Below are 17808 nucleotides of genomic sequence, written 5' to 3' on the forward strand. Positions count from 1 at the left end.
AAAAGAACACATTATTCCAAACATAATATAGGCTTGAAATCACTAAAAACAAGCAGCAGACATTGTATAACATTTGGAAGAGACTTGCATTTTCGGAAGAAAGCCCTCATTTGAGCTGGAGGGGGAAAGGGAGATGAAAAAACAAGTCTCATTCTGCCAGACAACATGACAGACTATGAAGGGACGCTTTGTAAAGTCTCTCTTGAACAATTCTGAAAAGGACCGTGCCACAAAGGGGTTTATTGATATTTTTACTTAATTTCTCCTGCAAGTGGTCATTGCAAAGACAACCCTTATAAAGAAACAAAATATATTACATTGATTTAAAGGGTGTCATTTTGGTATATTTATTTTCAGGCAACAATGGAATACCAGACATTGAATACATCTACCTGTCTGCTGGTCCTTCTGTTTTTCATACCTACTGGTTTGGGTATCTGTCCTTCTAACTGTACATGCTCAGGAAATGACAGGAATGTGGACTGCTCAGGCAGAAACTTAACTATACTGCCACATGGACTTCAAGACAACATTACATATTTAAATCTGTCCTTTAACCAGTTCGTAGATCTCGATCATCAGCTAACGAGATTCACCAATTTGAGGACCCTTGATATTTCAAATAACTGGCTCAAGAATGTTCCTGCTCATCTGCCCAAGTCCTTATGGGAATTATATGCCATAAACAACAACATTAAAGTTCTTCAGAAACTTGATACAGCTTACCAGTGGAATCTTAAAGTGCTCGATGTTTCCAGGAATATGGTGGAGAGAGCTGTTCTGATCAACAACACACTGAGCAGCCTCAAGTTTCTCAATCTCAGCAGCAACAAACTTTGGACAGTTCCAACCAATATGCCCTACAACATAGAGACGGTGGATCTATCCAACAACTTCTTGTCCCAGATACTCCCAGGAACGCTGCTGAGACTACAACAACTTACAAGCCTCTACCTGCACAACAACAAGTTCACATACATTCCTGACAAGGCTTTTGACCAGCTCTTTCAGCTGCAAGTAGTAACGCTATATAACAACCCATGGTCCTGCAGCGATAAACAAAATATCCCTTATTTGCTTAAATGGGTGCAGGGGACTGCTGCCAGTGTGATAGGGGCTCCCTGTGCTAACCAATCTGTGCTCTGGATGAGTGCCACGCCAACGGCCGCGGCTCCCAGGGTTACAGACTCCAGCCTCACGATTAAAGGGATGAAGGCAGCAGGCAAAGCTACTTCTCCAGTGGCAACTGAGGCAACCAAAATGACAAAAATGCATAAACAATTTAAAGCGAAAGAAGCTACCAGCTTGGCGACCTTAAGCCAAACTGTACTGTTTACAAGCACAGACCGACCCCTTCTCCTCTACCCAGAAGATCGGACAACTGGGAAGGTCAGTTCTCAAGAGGCAGCAGCCACACACACCATCTACATCAAAGATTCAACCGATGTAAACTCAAGCCTAACTCATTCAACAGGATCATCCACGACTCCGCTGACTTTAAGCATCACCAGTGGAATGCCAACCAACTACTCCAGAATGCCTCAGAGCACAACCGCTACCTTCAGGAAAGAGGAATCCACCACAAACATTCTGAATACTCACGTGCCCTCCAAAGCAAGTATCTGTGAGATGTATGTGGTTTATGCTGCAGTGCTCAATGCAGTGGCAATGTTTGCTGGCTAAGGGCTGGTGTCTTGTGAAAATCACTGAGTTTACTTCTGTGATACACAGCCGGAGGTAAGACATCCAGGTGAAACAGTGAATCGAAACAGATGAAATTGAAAGCTTTGACTCTGATCTAAAGAACATAACAGTTCTTAAAGAACTGCACACTAATGTCTCGATACTAAGCTGCTACTTATTTTAATATGTCTTAATTGAGTAAAACTAACCTACGATTTTGTTTTTAAAAATATGCTTCTTTTGTATTTATATTTTTAATTTCACTCGCACAGAATAAAACATCAGAATTTTAGGTACTGATTTTATGTATGATTTTGTCATTAAACAACTGGAAAACAAAAACAGAAGGCCTGTATCATATCTGCATTGTCTTGCTTGACTTGCCAGTGAGCAATTCTTGTAATATAGCAGCACAGATTCTTTGTAAGTTATGATGACGACATGCAAAAGGAAGGGAAAAAATAAAGGAACTAATCCTAGCTAATTAGTTTCACTAATCAGAAGTTATTCCTGAGAAAAACTGCTAGCATGTATATCTATGTTTGCTTCATATGTATTAGGATATTTTAAATATGAAGAACAACAGTTTTGAATTTAGGAGCCAAGTATGACAGTGCCATGATGTCTACTAGAGGGCGTAAACCGAGAAGGCAACATGGTCCAACATCAGCATGGGAGAAGTGGTGAGGGCCGATATCTTTTTGCTCTGGCTTGACTTAGAAACTGCAGGCAAGTTATTTCTCACTCTCCATATTTAAGGGAAAAAAAAAAAAAGATAAAAGTAGAGGAAAACACAAGATGTTCAATGCCATGACACTCTCCAACAACAAGGAGTTACCTACACCAGCTACTGAAAGGGAACTCTTATGTCAAGTGACATCCAAAAATCTGAAACATTAATATATTATTCTTAAAAGAATATCGCAAATCAGCCAGAATGTATCAAGCTGCTACTTTTTGATCAGTAAAACGAAGTATCAGCCATTTTCTAAGGCACGTTATGTAACAAATCAATTAAGCAATTAGTTGTCAAGCTGTCATTGAAACAATCCTTGAATCTTGTGACTTAAAAAGAAAAATAAATCCAACCCATGGCATTGAACATGCCCAAATCCTTGCTTTATAAGGATAAGCATGAATGCTATTCTCCTTGACATCTGCACCATCAGCGAGTAGAAATAGTTGCACGCATGGTTGTCCACTCTAGGAAAATAATCCAAATTATGTGGCAAAGGTACCTGATATACTACAGATGAAGTTTTGCAAACAGCATGAAATGAAAACTGAAGAACAAGTTCACTGAAAAAGTATTATTCACTTAATATTACAAATTTTTATACAATGTTTTCCATTCATTTCAGGCCATTTAATTTCCAGTTATTGTAGCATGAAGGTGCTGCAAAACCCAGAAAACCTCACTATGAAGACTGGAGTCCTCTACCTATTTCTCCTAGGTGTCAGAGGGCTGTAGACCATTTACAACCACTGGTATCAGAGAAATCACAACTTACCAATTGTGAACAGTATTTCTATAACCTGAAATGTGTTTTAATTTCTAACAGTAAATGGTACACAATGAATTTGTACAGTTATTTCATTGGCATTTAAGGAAAAATAAAGTTATGTTTGTATGGAACTGAAGTAGTGACACTGCTTATTTTCGAATATGCACAGTAATATCACTGAATAGGTAATATTTTATACAAACCCATTTCAAGCAGACATTTGGCTCAATATTAATGTCTTATGAAGGGAAAATTATGGTTAAACCAAATTACATTATTTTCATACTGAAATATCACTAGCATTGTTCATTCATAAGCTGATGAGATAATAGTAACATAAGGTCTACCCTTCCCTTTCCTACACTCAGAACTTGCAAACAGCTAAGGTTCCTCTATCCACAAGAAAAAGGTAGCTCTTTCTGCCTCTCCGATAAAAGACTCTCCATATTTCATAGAATCACAGAATGGTTTGGGTTGGAAGGGACCTTAAAGCCCATCCAGTCCCACCCCCTGCCATGGGCAGGGACACCTTCCACCAGACCAGGTTGCTCCAAGCCTCATCCAGCCTGGCCTTGGACACTTCCAGGGATGGGGCATCCACAGCTTCTCTGGGCAACCTGTCCCAGTGCCTCCCCATCCTCTGCAGGAAGAACTTCTTCCTGACATCCAATCTAAATCTGCCCTGTTTCAGTTTAAAGCCATTACCCCTTGTCCTGTCACTACAGGCCCCTGTAAAAAGTCCTCCCCCTCCCCAGCTTCCTTGTAGCCCCTTCAGGTACTGAAAGATACAAGGATATACTTTAATAGTACAGAAAACTCAAGCCCTCCCCTAACCAAAGACATTTCATACACATTTTAGGTGGACAAGTAGTTACCCCAGTCGAAGCCCAGATAACTTAGACCATAAGTCATACATACGCGATACCTCCCACGGCCAGAAATGCCTCGTCATATAATGAGGTTAGTAGCAGTCTGAAAGAGTTGCCCACTTCCACAAATTCTATGTATTTTCCCTAGGTTAAATAATCCAACACAGAATTGTTAAATTCCACTAACTATGGTCAGTATTAAAAAAATGTCACCGCGTGCCGCACTCTTTGGACAGTCGAAGTATTTGCTAAGCACTGACTGAGTCAAAGAGTATCAACCTACTTGTGTTCAGATCTAGGTATTTCCTAGAATTACCCCATTCCCATGGTTTCATCCCACACAGTCTAAAGCAGCTTATCTTACAAGGTAGGACCGCGATCACAAACGAGGTGCTGTGACTCAACTGCTCGACTGGACAAGACCACATCACAGGTGTCTCTGCGGACCAGTTCAACCCAGGACGGCAAGTCCTGCTGGATGCAAAAAACCCTACATGGAACCGACTTTAAATACTCTGAGAACCTTTCACCCATGAAACTCTTCAGTGCACAGCAACTCCATGAAAAACCCCATTTTCCCGAAGTTGTTTGAGGCAAACTGCAAGTTGCCATCGTGACTGGCTGACATGCATGCTGACAAAGCCTGGAAGTGGAAATGGGGTTGTGGGATTTTCCAAATACATGTACAGGATTGGGAAGCTAGGAAATGAAAATACTGCAGATGGGTACGAAAGCAAGATGGCTCTCCCAAATTCTAGGGCTATGCTGTCTGTCCAAACCTTGCCTGTGGTAGGTTCAAGCAAGGGGGATTCTTAGTCTGACTGCTTTCAATAACGCAGACTGAGATTTAGGTTTCCTTGTATTTTTCTGGAATACAAATGAGTTGATAACGGAGCAGGGAGTAGGCAGGCAAATGCGGAGTCGTGCACTTGTTGCTTGGCAACACTGCAGTTAAACTGAACTAAAACTGCTCGGCAGGGATGTGAGCGTGACAGCACTGGTTTGTGTCGTTCTAAACATGCGGGTCATCCAATCCATCATACATCATCTGTTCTCAGAGAAATGCTTTTTTCCAAAATAACTATTAGCATTGCAGGACTATATTCAAAATACCCAAAAGAAGGTGCAGTGCACCTTGTAGTAGCAATATGCCTGCTTCTGAAAGGTTAAAACTGCTGTCGGGATAGCTGCGGTCTGAAGCAATAACTCAGACATTTGTATTCCTATTAATTAGTTTGGGATCAGCTTTTAAACATACTGGCAGTACTTCCAGATCAATATTTATTGATTTATTGATCATTTTTGCAACAGTGCAGGGATTAAAACCAGAAGCACGCTGGCTTTGGAAGCCAGGTTGTTGCTCAGGAAACAAAAATGTGAAGAAAAATGACAGAAGGGATTCAATTTCACAGTCCAAGAAGGATAAAAACCAATCCAGATATATATCAGTAAAATGACTCAACAATGCCCTAGCAACAAGATCTCAAACCACCACCAAAAAAAAAAAAAAAAGAAAGAAAGAAAGAAAAACCAAACCCAGAAAAAACCCCAGCCTGTTACAAGCCCTCAAACATCCTGGCAGCTCCAATCTGAACAGTCTTTCAGCATTTCACACCTTAAGAAGTGAAATCTGGCTCAGAACCACAGGGCAAACACCCCAGTAAGCACCACGTAGCCACATCGCTATTAGCAGAAAAGATGTCAGAGCATCACCGCAGAGCAAATCCCACCTGCTCGGTCTGAAAGAGTGGCCTCACGGAGAGCTGAACTGTTACGCAGCTGCTGAAGAGAAAGCAAGCAATTGAAAGGGAGGCAAAGGCAAGCATTATACTGCCTAGTAGCAAGGCTTATGTCAAAGCATAACAATATTTTCATTAGGTATTCTGTACCCAGATAAAATGTACAGAAATTGGCTCCTTACCACCCCTTCATGCAGCACAGGAACTCTTATCTGATTTGCACCATGAGCACTACGGTTCAATTTTCATTTTCCTTTGAGGAAATGAGTTTTATTTTCATTCAAAAACCCCCAGAACACGTTTTGTAATGGTGTTTTATTGAAGACAACTTCTCAGACCCTTCAACTGCCAGGTAGCGTGGTCAATGACTAAACCACCAGAATATCTGTAGGGTTCAGTATCTCAAACTAGGGAAATCATCTCCATTCCTGAAAGCCTGAAGAACAGTAGATCTGCAGGAGATCAGAGGCCATTCTGGAGCTCATTTACAGTCTCTTTTCACCCCGAGACCACAATTCAACAGCAGACAGTTTGCTGACTGTTGAACCACCAGCTGGGTGGAACACCCCGATCATACATGGTGTTAGAAAAACACCACAGCAAACTTCTGCAAACTTGCCTCCAAATGCCTTTCAGATGGTCAGTTATGAAAGAGGATTCACTTCCACTATTCTCTGATGTTCAAGCTTTATTTTTAGTCAGCCACTCCTCCCTGCTGAATTCAACAATCCTTAAGCATCAGTTACTAAACCTAATGTCCACACTACTTTGCCAAGTAAAACTACTTCAAATGTAGTTTTCTTAGTTTCTGAGTTACACACAGAATCAGTATTCTCAGGTTTCATCGTGATGTAAATGGAATTAGATACATCGTGGTGAGATAGGCAGGAGTCAATAGTTCCCATTCTGGGAATTTTATACTGTCTGAACAGCTACTAGTTAATACAAGAAGGTTCAGAACGATGAAGATTATGTTATTCTGGGCAAGTCAGAACATGAAAAAAAGATAGACAAGCATTTCAAGTTGTGTTACCCCTCCACGTGATGAGCTACTAGTAAGCTCATAATCACAAAGCCCTTGACAGCACTTTCTATTTAAGGTTCTCCTTTTTCCATTTTTGCATCTATTGTCTCAACAGGCAAATTCTCGTGAGGACACGTTTTGCAGCCAAATTTCAATATACATCCATAGCAGAACAGCCCTGTGATTACTATAGTTACACTCAGTAGCTATTAACACAACAAACAGGTGGCATCCTGCTTTATTATTTATATACTAGACTTATTAGTGCCCATCACTGGCTTGTCCAGACTTGGAAAGGTTTACTCTCAAGCATCTGGGTACAAAGAGCCACCCACAGAGCTGGCACCTTTTTCCATGGAATAGTACATAGGCAAATCACAATCAGTATTTACTGATGTTAAAGACTCTATACGTTCTCAGGTAAGGAAGCAAGCAGAAAGAAAACTTGAATTATTTATAAGTAAAGGGCATGAAGATATAGGTCATAGAATCTAACAGTTCTCATCAATAACCCTTATGGATAATTATGAAAAGCAAATTCCCCTGCACTTGATGAGATACTCTGCAGAATTCAGCCCCATAATGAACAGTTATCACCACTATTCCTTCAGCTGTAGTGAAGCACAGCATGCTTCACTCACCACAAGTGACCAGGAGTACACATACTTTAAAGTGAACAATACTACAGCCGTTTCAGGGCCAGATTACCTATTTTTGTAAACGTGTCACCAGCTTCATTCTTGGATGCATACAATCAAGTTCCACGGAGGGGTTAATCAATTCCCCAGCCTTTCTGCCAAGATACTAGTGTTTGATTGTGTGAGAATTATACATTTCCTAACTACATGTAGTCCCAAAAATACTTCTAGGTTTCTTACACAGATATTATGTGTTAACTTAACCAACCTTATCCTCAGTACACAAGAATTTTGAACAACTACTAAAGACTTAAGTTCTCTTCACCACCTTTTCAGGTACTCTGCTGCACAGAATCTGAGATGCAAACCACGTAGTGCTGAAGGGACAGGATTAGTGTCTATGTCCAAATGTCCAAGACACTCCCCTTCTACTCACCCACACTTAAATCACACTTACAGTTCCACTGCACCTTGGAGCAGCCAACAGTAAATGTCACAGTTTCAAATATGGGAGTGAACACAAAATAACCACTAGGTCATTCTCATTTATGACAGATTTACAGATAAACAGTTGCAGGCCTCAGCTCAAAATACTCAAGTAGCCTGTAGCAACTAAACAGCACCATGTTTTTGCTGACATCACGTGTATTCACCAGTAAGTCACAACCACTAGGCCCGCGAGCTGCCTCACAGACACAACGCCGCTAAGTTAGCAGGCAGTGCGTAATTTTATTTTTCAGCTTTTAAGGAAAAGCTGGGTAAGTGATGTAGGCCTAGCAAGCATGTGTTGCACATTCTTGTATCCATTTATTTCCATCAATTCTCTCCTTACAGATGAAATAACCATTTCTTGCTCTGCAGATGAAGGGAACACACTGCATGTCAAGTCTTCACAGCGTACATAAGGATGCCTTGGATCGCTGTCAGACACAGGAAACTTTTTTAAAGCCGGCTTATCACTATTCTTGGCATTTTTATGCCTAATTTCTTGTCTGAACAGAAGATAACAATGTAAATGTTTTATTGTAATTGAAATAAGACAGCGTCTAATGGAAACAACTGGAGCAGAAAAACATGGCAAACAATTTTTTTAGAGCATTCAAAAGACTGCCTTCTCTTCTAACTGTGTATGGCAAGGGTTAAACACCTGGTATCTTGCTAAAACCAACCAAACCAACCTCAAATAAACAAAACCCAAACAACCTACAAACAAACCAAACCAAAGACGAAAAAGCTACAAACAAACCAAACCAAACACAAACAAACCACCCCCTGCAGCAAAATCCTCCTCACAGGAGCAATGATGCTGAACACTTTCTGCCTAGAGCACAAGTTTACTTTAGCACAAACACTTCAACTGATCGTTTCCCATAAGGCTCCCTAATGCTGTTGGCTCAGTGGCTTACAACAGAAACCAATCCAGAACAGAGAGCAAAACACCAGTTTACTTCTGGGGAAAACTAGTCAACATCCCTTTTCTCCTTCAACTGCAACCAAGTCCTCCTGCTGAGCATGTAAAACACACCACACTTACTGACACAGACACTGAAAGACCACCCTCCTGCCTCAAATTAAGCTATCCAGCATTCCAAGTTCCCTTCCAATACCTACTCGTGTCCACTAGACATCTCCCCTGACGACATCTCTCTCAAAGAGGCCCTCATACTCAGATTAACCATGCAAGGCAACAACAGCACTTCTAATAGTAATACACTAAGACTTTTGTTGTCGTATATTCAACACAACCCAGGAGACACGTGGTGGGCCACCACCACCCTGTCTTTTCCTTAGAAAAGGGCAGGGTGTCTTAGAGAGTTGAAATTCCTGAAAGTACACCTGTTAATTATTTTTTCTAACCCTAAAGAGAAGTTATTTTGTCTCGTGACACATACCAGCATGAGTCTCAGAAAAACTTTCTGAAATTACTGGGATGGAATTGAGGGGAGGAAAGGAGATGCAGGTGGGAGCGGGCAGATAAAAAGACACCAGCTCACCCTCCTGATTTGCAATAGTCCAACTTTTCCAGCTTACTCCATTACCACAGTAAATAAACACAACAACTGGGAGAAAAAATTGAGTTTCTAAACTTCCATTTTTATTCCTGAATTTCCACAATCAGCCTGTTTTCACCAGAGCAGTACAACCAGTTCAGAAGGGGTCTGAACATAATGCCTTGTATGTTCTTCAAAAATCTACTGACATCCAACTGCATAAAGTTATGTTGTCTAAAACAATCAGCATGCTTTTTAAAAAACCATTTATTTCAGCTGATAGATGCTGTCCACGAGTATATACCCTTTTTTAACCCTATGCAGAAACCAACCTTAGCAAAACTCCTAATCCAAGGATATGGAGTTTCCAAGTGTTGGCATGAGTTAGTCCCCTACACAACGCAGCACGTAAAAACTTGTCCTCAGTTAAACTTTTGAAACTTGTGTGCAGATTTAGTGTCAGGAATCTCCAGGAAAAGGTGACCTGACAAACAAACGGGAGACAGGCAAACTAATTTCTGTTTCAGCACTGTACACACCCACTTTACCATCAACTCTGTATTCCCTTTCAACCTTTAAGGCATCACTGATATTTTTTTCCTACTGCCCAGCATAAATGCAGTGCTCCAAGTCAAAATTCAATACATCCATTCCTAGCACAGAATTACACAAAACATTCAGATATCCCAGTAAAGTCACTCTGCAAGTCCCATGCTGCTCAGTGTTTTCTGAAAGCAGAAAGCAGCATGAGACACTAGATACGCTGAAACACGTTTCACTGAAAACGAAACGATTGTGGTATTGTTTCAACAACGATCACTAATATTCCGAAAGGAAAATTTCCAGAAGCTATCCCTCTTCTCAATCAATTTGTAAATTGTGAAAGATACACACAATAACCTAATTTAATGTGGTACGGCATTTGAAGACAGAAAATTGGGACAGAAGACAAGTGGTACTACTCATCTCGTTTTCTTTCGCTCCCCCAGAAGATGGAGGGTGTTGAAAATGTAGTGAAGGGGACAAGTTAAAGGAAGGCAATTTCCCAAACAAAAGGAAAAGTAAAAGGCTGACTTTGATAAATGTTTTCTCATACAGATTCTATTTCAGAGACATAAATCATAGGAAAGAAGTTCAGATAAATTTTGTTTTCTTACCAATTTCTATGTAATGAAACTGTTATTTCGTATTCCTTGGAGTAACACGAGCTTATAGATTCATAAATGCAGAACTGACAAAAAGCACGGGCACTTTCCTCTCATCCCCACAAATGTTATCTCCACCTCTGCACTGCCTTTGCACATAAGGTCTTCCTAAGAGCTGGCAGAGGAGCAAGTGTCTGAGAACTTCCACAGCAACCAATGTAACAGAATGTGAGCATTTCCTCCCTACATCACCAGCCTGAATGCAAGGGTCTTTAAAAAGGGTGAAAAAACACTTTGACGTGTCTGTACAAAATTCCAGAAGGACTCAATTAAAAATTAGAATTTGACAAATAAGCTATTTCCAGATTCTTGTTATAAAGTTGGTCTCCCTTTCTTATACACACTTGATGCTTCTGATTTTATGTGTTTATTTCAGACAGGGAAGGTGAAAGACTCCTTACCGCCGAGCAATGTAGTAGAAAACAGGATTGCCAGCTTTTGACGTCCCGGCTTGGTAGAAAATATTTAGTGTTTTCAGTGCTTTGAACTCCTCTTTTTCATGTACCTGATGCCTAAAAAGCAGTACATAGACATCAAGTTTTCACAACTGCCTTTAAAAAAAAAATAATCCACAAACCTGTTTATTTGCACCTTTAAACAAAAGTATTAAGTTCACACAATCTTGAACCTCTGTTACATCACAAACATCACTGCTGTCTCTGGTTCTCAATTTAATTTTTGAAATTAAAATCTACTGAGAAACTGAAAAGGTTTTTCAACTTTTTTAAAACTCCATTTCAAAATGAAAGCTGAAGCCACAATAACTACTTATAATGCCTGACGTGCTACAGTCCAGAAAACCACAGTGTGTCCCCCCGTGTGATAAAATCATTACCTTGTCATAAACTCTTCAAATTTGGAACTAGTGAGATTTAAACTGGACCAATGGGTATCTGCCACGGGTTTGTGCTCAGGAGGACCCAGATAGGCAAGAAGAGTAGCCATCTTGTCAAAAGGTCGTCTTCCAACAGCCTTGTGGTCCCTAGAAACAGCACATTACTTAAAAGAAAAAGGCCTTTACTCAGCAATTCCAGTATTTTTGCCCTCTACCCTTCCTTACCCTGAACAGGCTGGATTTCCTTTTTTTAAATTGAAGAAAAAAAAGAGTATTCAACAAAGAAATAAGAAAAATGTTTGCTACACAAAGAATAATTATTACAAAAGCAGAGACAACTACACTTGCACAAAAGGTTGGCAGTGAAGTGGGCAGCAAAGATGCTGGACATGTTCCCACTAACGGCTTGTCGACAAGACACAAGTTCCCAAAAGTTAAGATTTCTCAGCCGTGATATTCTCAGCAACAACAACAAAAGCATCTGAAAGAATTTCCAAATATTCATTTCCCACCCTCTCTGTAATTCTTCTGAAGCCTTACCTGTTGCTGGAAAGGTACTGGCCAATTTTCTCCTGATTGTTCCACAGCAAGCGGTGCAAAGCGAGGACGTTGCCGTCGCTGATGAAAGACAGGCTGTGGTTGACAGTGTCGCTAGCTGGGCAATCAGATGCAATGTCAAGGAAAAACCTGCAGTTCAAAACCAGTAATAACTGTAAGCGTACAAGGGAAATATGGCGAGCAGACTCTGCAAATTAAAAGCCTGGAAGCACACACTCTGCTCACTCTTTACATGCCACAGACTCTCTGGAAGTTTCAACGGGCCTACCTTCGTGCTGCATCAAAATTGCTTTTTACAAAATCATTAAAAGGCCGCATATGTTCTTCTTTTGTAAACAGGACATGGTTGGCAATACTCTGAAGTATCTAAATCATAAAAAGATGGTAAAGACACATTAAGGTTTAATGTATTAACTGTTACGGTACTCAGCGTAGCTTCACTGCCAGAAATACTAATTTTTACTTGTTGTGAAACCTCAAGACAAAACAAGGCCAACAAGCCAACTAATTCAAAATACGTTCAGTTTCAAACTATCTTCCTTCACACACTTTTAAATCCTAAAAAAACACTTCACCTATTTATGAACTTTATTTGGGTTTCGACCCCAAAATAAATCCTCTTTCAAAACCACTATGTATTAAAATGTTAGCTATTTCTTCTGAAAGTTACGCAGACCTGTAGAAGCAATAGCATGTGCCCTTTTGAAGAAAACTGTAACCCCACAGCATTTAAAATGGATAATATGCACAGGCCACAGGATTTGTACGCCCTCGTCAGATTGCTTTTCATTCTGATTTTACAGGAAATGATACCGAATGAGATTAAAGACAGGAAAAATCATTTCTTTAGCGCTAGTACGAACTCAGTATCTGGCTGCCATTGTTGTCCCTGTGCTCAAAGTCACATGGCCTCTTGGCTTTCGAATAAGGTTAGAAGTTCAAGGGAAGAGCCAGGAGACATCCTGTTACCTTACATCCCATGCTGGCAAAGTGGTTTCCCCCTCCCCGATACAGACTGTTCCTGGTACTTACACTGCTGTGAGCTGTAACATCAATGTCATGATGTACGAACACAGTATGGGAACTGCACTTTAAACAAACATGATGGTTGTTCCTTTACCTAAATTTTCTCCCACTGGTCAAGCAAAGAACAGAACCGAATCAGGTAGAATGTACAGTATGGCCAAACAAGAATATTGACTGATTCACCTTTGACATCAGTTTCAATCCCCTTTCAATTCTTGGTGGAGGCTTTTTATCTAAAATCCCTGCCTCATAAGGGGAGACGATGGCAGGGTTGATGAACCGAAGGAACATCGCGCTTCCAACCGCTCCAATGCTGTTCTGAGGAAATCGCTGACTAACCACCTATGAAGTTGAGAATTATAAAGAACATTTTTGCATTACAGAGAAAGCAAGCTGAGAAAAGCCCTGCATGGTAATCCAAGCATTCCTTCCATACCAATCACGCTCAGTGCACACAGGAGTAGGACTCTTGCCCGGACAGGTCTTGTGTCACAGGACAATCAGGAACGAGAGGGAAGCAAGAGTAAGGGGCGAGTGGGCTATCAGACACTGCCGAGTTCCGCTCTCGTACCACCCTTCTTGCTAGGGTGAAATTGCTACCAGAGCTGTCGGACAGCTCTGAGAAGGTGCCTTTCAGAGGCGCCAACCACTCCATTCCAGGAGCCTGCAGCTGGCGGGGACGCAGACAAGTGCCACCTGCTCAGGTGCGCACAGCCCTCCCGCCAAATACAGCACGTCTTTATAAACGAGTGGGTCCCTGATTTGCTATTTATAATTCCACTACTGATCACAAGAGCCTCTCTAGCTATAAGATTCATGCTGTAAAGTTCAGGAGTAATTTTAAATTTGTGGGAAGGAGATATTTGTAGAAATACTCTTCAGAACCTTCACATCCCAACAGATCTGCAGAGGAGGAAAGACAGAATGAACCGACCAGAGTGGCCAGTGTACTTCCCTGCCCATGCATACACTGGCCAGACTCAAAATATTGTTCTCTGCTATCTAGAAAAAAAAAGCATTTTTCTGAAAATGTTGAAAGAAAAAAGAAATCTCCTGTCTTTTTAGGAAATCAACTATGCATTACTTCTAAGAGGGTAGTTTATTCTCCAGATAGCTTTCATTTGACTTTGAAAAGTTAAAGGTCCCTGACAAAAATAAGGTTGTTAAAAATACTCCACGTGCTTCTATAGAGATTCAATATCTGTGTTTTTTCTTATGGGTAACAATGGTTAATCAAATCAAGTCAGATTCTACCTTTTCATGGAACAAAATTAGCAAGCATTGTATCTTGTTATATTGTTTAAAATAAATAAACCTCAAACGAATCCCATTTTACCAAAATACTTCAAAACATAAAACAGTAGTGCAATCTGAAATCACGCTTAAAACGGATAAAGCCATCAGTACATCCATAACATATCAAGAATCTCCCTGGTTCAGTAGCAACTTCATTCAGTTACCTTGTGATGGAATTACTGAGAGTACTTTCTTGTAAAATACTACTCTGCACACAGATTTTGCATTTAAACATGATTACAATTCTGCTTAGTTACAGCAAAAAATAAGGGAATATTTAATAGAAGTCTAGATTTCCATTCTGCCTCTTTTATTCATACTTAATATTTTGAGGTCACTGTCAAATAAAAGGCTAATTCTTAACTTTTAATTACATCACTCTCTCCCAAGATGTATGTCTCAACTCTTTAACACAGAAAGTTACTTCAAATGAGAAATTTGCTTCTGTCAGCAAATCAATACAAGTGCTAAATTTTAATGCTTTCTTACAGGCAAACGAAAGAAATTATATCAGAACCAAGTCACAAAGCCTCTTTTCAGTAACACATGTATACTAACTGTGCTTCTCCCAGGATACAAGCTGAAGTCAAGTTATCAACCAAAGTGTTAAAACAACTAAACAGACTCAATTTTCCCCCAAACTGAAGAAAACATTTTTCTTCCACATTTTTTTAATTCGAAGATGGTGGCAAGGGTAGAAGAATCAGAATATTAAATACTAAGCAGTAATGTTAAAAATGGGGTTTGTTTACTCAAATAGGCACACAGAGAATATTTTAAATATAACTTAATTCCAGTGTTAATTGAAAATGAAAGCTATTTTGTGCCAGAATTAGTAGAATGATTTTACAGTGAGGTCAAATAGACTGAAGTGAAGATGTTTTGAACAAACAGCAAAAGATTTCCGTTGTGCTTTGAAAGAAATGGCTAATAAAAAGGTCTCCAAACTTACTGATTTTTTGTTTTCCTTTTTTTCTTTTACGGTAGCTTTATTCAGTAGAGAGTGGCAAGTTGCCTACAGAACAGAGATGAGCACAAACAAGTCACAGCACCAACTACATACAGCAACAAAAAACCAATGTTGACTTGTACATAAATTACACAGTAAAATGTAACAAACATAACCAACAGAAAATGAAATATATAAACTAAAGACTGATGATGGAGTTTTTATTCCATAATTTCATTACATCTTATTTACAAAGCACTAAATACAGAACAAGAAAATGTTGCGTTTCAATCATTTCTACTATTTCTGGCTAGATTAAAAGTCAAACCACATGAATGTGCTCATGATACACAATCTTGGGCATCAAATGGTATATTCAGCTTTGAAATGTATTTCACCATCCCCAAATAATTTTAATAGTAAAAATAGTAAAGTGTTATACCTTTGAAATACATATTACTTTAAAAATAAATTTAGAGTTTTAAATCTTCCCAATGTTTCTCTGTGTGTCCTTCAATTTAGTTAGATCTGTCAATCATCATGGTTACTACTACTTTAATAGCTAAATACTGTCATGAAATACTCTGTGGAAAGAGGAAGAAAAAAGCCAGTAGGTCCACATCAATTTATCACAGATCTCCAAATCAAGATACATGATTTGACTGTGCTTTGATTTGATTGCTGCACTTCAGTTAAATGCAAAGGGACCCAGCAAGAAGCATCACATTGTCTCGTATATCCCACCAGGATCTGAGCAAAGCTGCAGTACATCAGCCTTGCGCTCGGCTCCCCTGTGCAGAGGGAAACTTTGCTCTGGGAGCCCATCCCTACGCCCTTCGCTTTAGCCGTAGCGGTAAAGCAGCACTGAGAAGCCCTCCAGCAAGCAACACCTGGAGCTGTATGGATAGAAAGCGGGCAGTAGTCGGCAGTTTGAGGGCAAGCACCCATCGACCGGACCAATAACCTTGAGCGTATCACACAAACTGGAACGGGAAGAGAACTTCTGCAACTTAAGAATGTGACAGAGTGAAAAGCAAAAGAAGAAAAAACCCCAAAGCAGTCAGTAAAAGCTATTCTGCTAACCAAGCTCAGTTTCAATAGTTCACACGAGTGCAGGACCTATTCGTACCCAACCAACGGTGCCCCTGCCGCATTTCTGACTTGGTATGTGGCTGCTGACTCCATAGAAACGATAAATTCTCTACGTGTCAGGCTACTGCATTTGAAGGAAGTAAAATTCCCTTCTCTATTCATTAAGAAAAATCACGTGTGTTTGTGTTTTTTACGAAAGAGCCAGCAGAAATTCTTGTTCGTGACCACACAACGCCCCTGAACATACATTACCCGACAGTGAGCAAGGGTGACTGTCGCTGGTTATACGATGTTCCCAGACGAACACACTTACCAGGGCTGTGTTCCCCTAAAGAGAACGCCAGCCAGCGCACACCCCCATACCCAACTACACACGCCGTCTCCACGATGCTGCTGCAGTGATTAACCTTAGCTGAACACCATTTACAGAAGGCACCTGACTAGTATTTTTTGCACGCAGATTTAACGTCCAAACTGTAAACATCAAAAGACACTGCAAAATTCAGCCTCATTTACTATTACACTATTGGTTGGGATGAAACACATTCACCTCCTAAAAAAAGAGGTTGCTGTATAAAAATCACCGTTTTGGTTCTTAAGATAAAAATGGATTAATACCCAAAAGAATTCTGATTTTAACTGTACTTTCATTCAGATAAAGGCCAGACTCTTCAAAACTCTCTGGAATTTGAAAAGTACAGAATGAATTAGTACACTATTTGTGATGAACAATCATTTGTACACACACATGTGTTACTAGAAACAGTTAAAATAGTAAACACTGAAGTTCAGTATCAGTTGTGTATTTGCCAGTAAATCACCTCTTTCAGGAACAAACCACCACTGATACCAAAACTATGTAAAGGCAAGAATAAAGCCAATAGACCCAACGTGCTTCCACAGAAGCATCTCTGGCCCTGCCCACTGGCGACTATGTTTAAGTAATTCCAATTCAATTAGGAATTAAAAATTATTTGCTTGGAAATAATTTCTAGCAATGTATCACTGAAACAGAACCGAACCCGCTATGTCCAGTAACAGCATATAAAAGCAATTCTAGGAAAAGATGTGGGACAACATAACGTCAGGTCATGGAAGCAACAATCGAGGTTGCATGAGACGTTTTCAGTAACACCCAAATACATTCCCAGTCAGTGTCTGAGACTGTGGCCATTTGAACTTGAAGGAAACCAACTTGCTCCCTTCATTTCCTGATTTAAAAAAACAAACAACACCCCAAAACCATCCCCCCCCAACCTGAACACAACAACTGCCGGAAAGAGAAAGTGACGACCTCAGCAGTCATCTATACAAGTTGTTACAGCAGCAAAGGCACATCATTCGCACGCCTAATTCATTCCAACAGCTCCCAGTAACAACCCAAGAGCCACAGTCACA

General features: G+C 40.1%; 2 protein-coding genes across 2 annotated transcripts in view; one reads left to right on the forward strand and one right to left on the reverse strand.

Moving 5' to 3' along the window:
* Positions 1–363: 363 nt before the first annotated feature.
* OMG (oligodendrocyte myelin glycoprotein) lies at positions 364–1683 on the forward strand. Its single transcript, XM_010159871.1, has one exon. It carries the CDS (start codon positions 364–366, stop codon positions 1681–1683), a length of 1320 nt encoding a protein of 439 aa, XP_010158173.1.
* Positions 1684–11051: 9368 nt separating this feature from the next.
* Positions 11052–17808, reverse strand: part of NF1 (neurofibromin 1) — a 45952-nt gene continuing 39195 nt past the window's right edge. The window contains exons 32-37 of the mRNA XM_010159872.1: positions 15322–15384; positions 13257–13415; positions 12316–12413; positions 12030–12176; positions 11490–11636; positions 11052–11166 (exon numbers count right to left, since the gene is read on the reverse strand). Coding sequence (XP_010158174.1) covers positions 11052–11166; positions 11490–11636; positions 12030–12176; positions 12316–12413; positions 13257–13415; positions 15322–15384 — 729 coding nt within the window. The remainder of the gene's footprint in view (positions 11167–11489; positions 11637–12029; positions 12177–12315; positions 12414–13256; positions 13416–15321; positions 15385–17808) is intronic.

Source organism: Eurypyga helias, unplaced genomic scaffold, assembly GCF_000690775.1.
Source record: "Eurypyga helias isolate BGI_N326 unplaced genomic scaffold, ASM69077v1 scaffold37839, whole genome shotgun sequence".
Taxonomy (NCBI): domain Eukaryota; kingdom Metazoa; phylum Chordata; class Aves; order Eurypygiformes; family Eurypygidae; genus Eurypyga; species Eurypyga helias.